The sequence below is a fragment of the Penaeus japonicus genome, unplaced genomic scaffold, assembly GCF_977035675.1.
Source record: "Penaeus japonicus unplaced genomic scaffold, GWHDUDI00000001_assembly GWHDUDI00000022, whole genome shotgun sequence".
Classification (NCBI taxonomy): domain Eukaryota; kingdom Metazoa; phylum Arthropoda; class Malacostraca; order Decapoda; family Penaeidae; genus Penaeus; species Penaeus japonicus.
Window position 1 is genome coordinate 25576629 of NW_028234424.1, and position 2500 is coordinate 25579128.

Below are 2500 nucleotides of genomic sequence, written 5' to 3' on the forward strand. Positions count from 1 at the left end.
TTATAGATGATTGTTGCAATGTTCGATCACGCTTGTATCACTCGTCCCAAAATTAATGCCTTCTCACTTGATTAAAGAATAGTTATCAAATCAAGATCGTCACTCAATTGTTTCATATAAAGCACTAAAGACTGTGTCGCTGGGAAGATGAACACTTTGTGGTCACCATTTTGTAATGGGCGCATCTGCACCTTTCAGAGAGTCAGTCGCAGAAAAATTCACGCATGCGTAACTGCGTAATTTCTGAACCAATTCGTGATTAATCTACGCACGCACGCACACGCGCACGTAGGCTGGCCCAGGTCGGTAACCATAGTTGGGGGCGACGCACTCCCGTTTGGCCAGAGTTGTCCGGGGCGCCGAGCTGAAAGGACGTGCTCTGACCCCGCTCGTGACTCGTTAGCCTGACACGCTGCCTCTCATTGTGAACTTGTGTTGCATTTAGAACTCGCCGGTGATATCTCGTTGTACTTTTGGAAACGAGCTTGCCTCACCGTGCTTCACAGTTGTTATTTTGTAATAACGAGCTTTTGGATGCAGTGACTGACTGACTCCGTGTTGTGCTGATTGGTTCGTGAACGTCGCCTTCTGAATATTGGAATTATGGGTGAAATGTGTGTGGAGGACATCGTCAGAGATCAAGTGATGGCTCTACCAAGTGTTCTCAACTACAGAATCTGGTCGTCAGGGCCAAGGAGTGCCCCAGTCTTACCCATCAAACGACACCAAACCAGCAAGTTGAGGAAGAACTTGTTTGGACCCGTCGACCACAACGAGAACTTGAGATTCGTGCGCGAGGAACTTGAGAAGATCGCCAAAGAAGATTCCGAACGCTGGAACTTCGACTTCAAGACCGAACAGCCCAAAGAAGGACGCTACGAGTGGGTGGCCGTTGGCGAGGCTGCAGCGATGGCAAGTCAGTCACCTCAACTCACCTGCCTCACTGCCAACAACATCAACGTCAAGTCCGTGAAGAGATTGAATGCAAGTCCACCTTCTAAGATGCGACAGAGACTTTGCACAGACTACTTCAGGGTCAACAAAACCATGAAGCCCAAAGTCAAAAGCGAACGCAAAACCGAGAGGGAACTCAGCCCCTCGAAAACGCCGGAGAAAAGAAGTGCAGTTCCGATCAGATAGAAGAAAAGAAGTGATGATAAGTGTAAGTGTAACACCAGACGAAAAGAGAGATGTGCAACAAGCAAAGAAAGGACGACGAAATAGCAACGGTATTTTCTGTTAATACACATTGCTAATCAGGATTGCGAATGGTGTTGCCAAGACCGGAAACGAAGCTTTAATTTCTCAAAACATGAACGAATAAAAAAGTCGAAAAAAATAACCATCAAGTGCTTTATCAAGTGATATTAGATGTAAAAAAACCACAAAGCAAATTCCTTAAGTTCAATGCCTCTATGTGCCTACAAACAAGAGAACGAGACCAGTTCTGCAAAGTTCGTTACAGGAAGCAACTACGCTGGATCAGAAGAAAAAGACGACACTGCTGGATCACAGACCGCCTCCTCAGTGCAGGACCTTGACAAGCACAAGGCCTTCGAGGACAAGATAGTCCTCAGGCTCCGGAAGAAGGATGTTCGTACCTGTGCAAGCTAAATACCTTCAAGGCGTTTATCGGAGTCTCTGACGCCAGGCGAAGCTGCAGCTGATCTCATGCATTACTGTCAAAGAATCTGAATACAAATATTTATAGATATTTATTTATTGTATATATGACTAAATTGTTATGCAGAAAACAATATGGTTTAAATATATATTCGAAATTATCCTTATATATAATTTTCCTTTTAAGATTATTGCATTGATAATGTTGATGATGATAAACAACAAAATAAAGATATGCAGATTAGATTATACAGATAAAAGAATGATAATGAATGGATAAGATGACAATGATAAATAAATAAAATGCTTAGTGTTTCGAATTAGAACGTACACATATCAAGAATGCAAATGAAAAATTATCTAAATAGTAAATAACTGACAGACTACAAACATGATGATAAAAAAAACGTATTTGATATGTAAATGAGATGTCAATATCATTTTCAAATTTGATAATGAAGATGAATCCAGTTTCATATCATGTACATTAACAACACTAACATTACCAATAATATTTTGAAATTTATCAAAGAAAGAGTAATTAAACCTATTAAAGTAAGGGCAATTCACTTAGAATCCAAAAAAGTAGAAAGAATCAATCAAACAACATATGTAAAGATTAAATTATATTCTCCTTAAAGATTCCTTAGGAAATTCCGGAACATAAAGAAAGTTATGGTGCTTTTGTTTAACTGTTCATGAATTTTCCCAAAGATTCTGTGCGCAAAAAGATAAAACAAAATATAGAATAGATACTCTAATTTAAAGGATATACGATACTCGTGCACATCTTTTTCACTAAGAAAATTTACATCTGTGTATATAATTGCAAAGAATCAAACAACAAAATAGACAATGAAATACAAAAAATTTAAAA

At 39.4% G+C, this 2500-nt stretch overlaps 1 protein-coding gene across 1 annotated transcript; it reads left to right on the plus strand.

Moving 5' to 3' along the window:
• The first annotated feature begins 325 nt into the window (after positions 1 to 325).
• On the plus strand, positions 326 to 1785 carry LOC122247433 (uncharacterized). Its single transcript, XM_043006729.2, has one exon. It carries the CDS (start codon positions 604 to 606, stop codon positions 1138 to 1140), a length of 537 nt encoding a protein of 178 aa, XP_042862663.1. The 5' UTR covers positions 326 to 603; the 3' UTR covers positions 1141 to 1785.
• The last annotated feature ends 715 nt before the right edge of the window (positions 1786 to 2500 follow it).

Coding starts and splice junctions, on each gene's coding strand:
- LOC122247433 (XM_043006729.2), top strand. CDS start 604: ATGGGTGAAATGTGTGTGGAGGACATCGTCAGAGATCAAGTGATGGCT.